Consider the following 1,607-nt stretch of genomic DNA (forward strand, 5'->3'; position numbering starts at 1 on the left):
TCAATCATCCCAGAACTCCAAGAAAATTATAAAAAGCTAACAGTAGTGCTAGAATATAGCTCACCAGGTAGAGTGCACAACTTATGATGTAGGGGCATGGGTTTGAAATGTGGCAACACAAGGAAGCTACATAGCAAAAGGAACCTTCCACGGATAGTGAAGCCTCTTTTTCTTTTTGTCTCTCTTTCTTTATCTCTATATATAAAATGAAAAGATTTAAACTTTTGGTCCAAGAGCCACTGAATTATGCATACGTTGTGTCCCAGGGCTGCAAAAATAGCATAATTTAAAATATAAAAATGTTAATTACTATTCATGCAGCGTAATAACATTTACAAAGCATTTCACATATTTAGTATCTATCTTCTATAAAGTATAGAACAGTTCCAGGAAGTAGGGATTATTGGCATAACTCCAGGAGACTGGAGTTTAGAGAAGGAGAAGGAATTTTTAAACTAGTGACAGAGCAAGAATTAGGACAAATTAAAACAGTTAACTGCTGAATCAAGAAATATTGATGGGAGGAGAGGAATGCACCGATATGAAGCGCGAGTACGATCAGTGCTTCAATCACTGGTTTGCCGAAAAGTTTCTCAAGGGAGACCTCTCCGGGGACCCGTGTACCGACCTCTTCAAACACTAACAGCGTTCAGAAAGCAATAAAGGAGAAGGAGATTCCCATCGAAGGACTGGAGTTCATGGGCCATAGCAAAGAAAAGCCTGAAGGTTCTTCTTGACCTTGTCACCTTGAAAACGGACTGTCAGGATACTGAGGAACTCTGAACTTTTGTCGGTGCAGACTTCCATTTGCAAACGATGCTCCTCAGTCTGCTTTGAGATCAATGTCTCACATATCTGGCATTGTGCCAAAATTTAGTGTGCTCAATCTGAGTGATTGCTTGGGATTATGGTTGCAAAATTCAGTCTGGAATCAGCTTTAAATATATCTTGTATGTATGTAAGTAATGAAAAACTTGTCAAAGTTGGCTTAAGTTATGCTATAAGAACATCTGGTACTCTGGTGGGGTCAGCTCATGTAAGTAATTGGTTAGGACATCTGTTTTCTCTCAGGGAGCTAATGGTCTGAAAAGGGATCCCAGCATAACAGTTTTTAGCAGACAGTTCCCTGCCTAAAGGTTACCTCAGATTAACACAAATTTCAAAAATGTTGCAGTGAGCCTCATTTCAGAGCTTACAACATAGAGAGATATTAAGGCCTTTTATAGTAGCTATGGAAGAGGAACCATTACTGTTCTCAGCTTTCAACTGAAGTCAGTGAATGAAGTAAAACCGCGTGTCATAAAATGCCAGAATGCTGCATCTGCATCTGGTTAAATAGGTGGGTGGGATTTGCTTGATTTGCCTTATTTATCTACCATGCCCTGTATTGTCTATAATCATGATGATGGAATAAATTGCAAATTCAGTTTCTATAAAAAAAGAAAAGAAAAGAAATATTCATGGATAATCAACTTTGTGACAAGTTCTGACTTGGTTACTATATTAAAGTAAAAAGACAGTTTTAGGGGGACTGGGAGGTGGTGCATCCTAAGTGTAAATAGTAAGAAGCACAAGGACCTGTGCAAGGATCTGGTTTAAGTTCCTGG

At 38.7% G+C, this 1,607-nt stretch overlaps 1 protein-coding gene across 1 annotated transcript; it reads left to right on the forward strand.

The window, feature by feature from the left end:
* The first annotated feature begins 517 nt into the window (after positions 1-517).
* On the forward strand, positions 518-1,007 carry LOC103114125 (TP53-regulated inhibitor of apoptosis 1-like). The gene is given in 2 exon segments (XM_007523750.3): positions 518-645; positions 647-1,007. Coding segments are annotated over 2 exon segments (219 nt in total). The 3' UTR covers positions 738-1,007.
* Positions 1,008-1,607: the final 600 nt, after the last annotated feature.

This window comes from Erinaceus europaeus, chromosome 17, assembly GCF_950295315.1.
Source record: "Erinaceus europaeus chromosome 17, mEriEur2.1, whole genome shotgun sequence".
NCBI lineage: Eukaryota > Metazoa > Chordata > Mammalia > Eulipotyphla > Erinaceidae > Erinaceus > Erinaceus europaeus.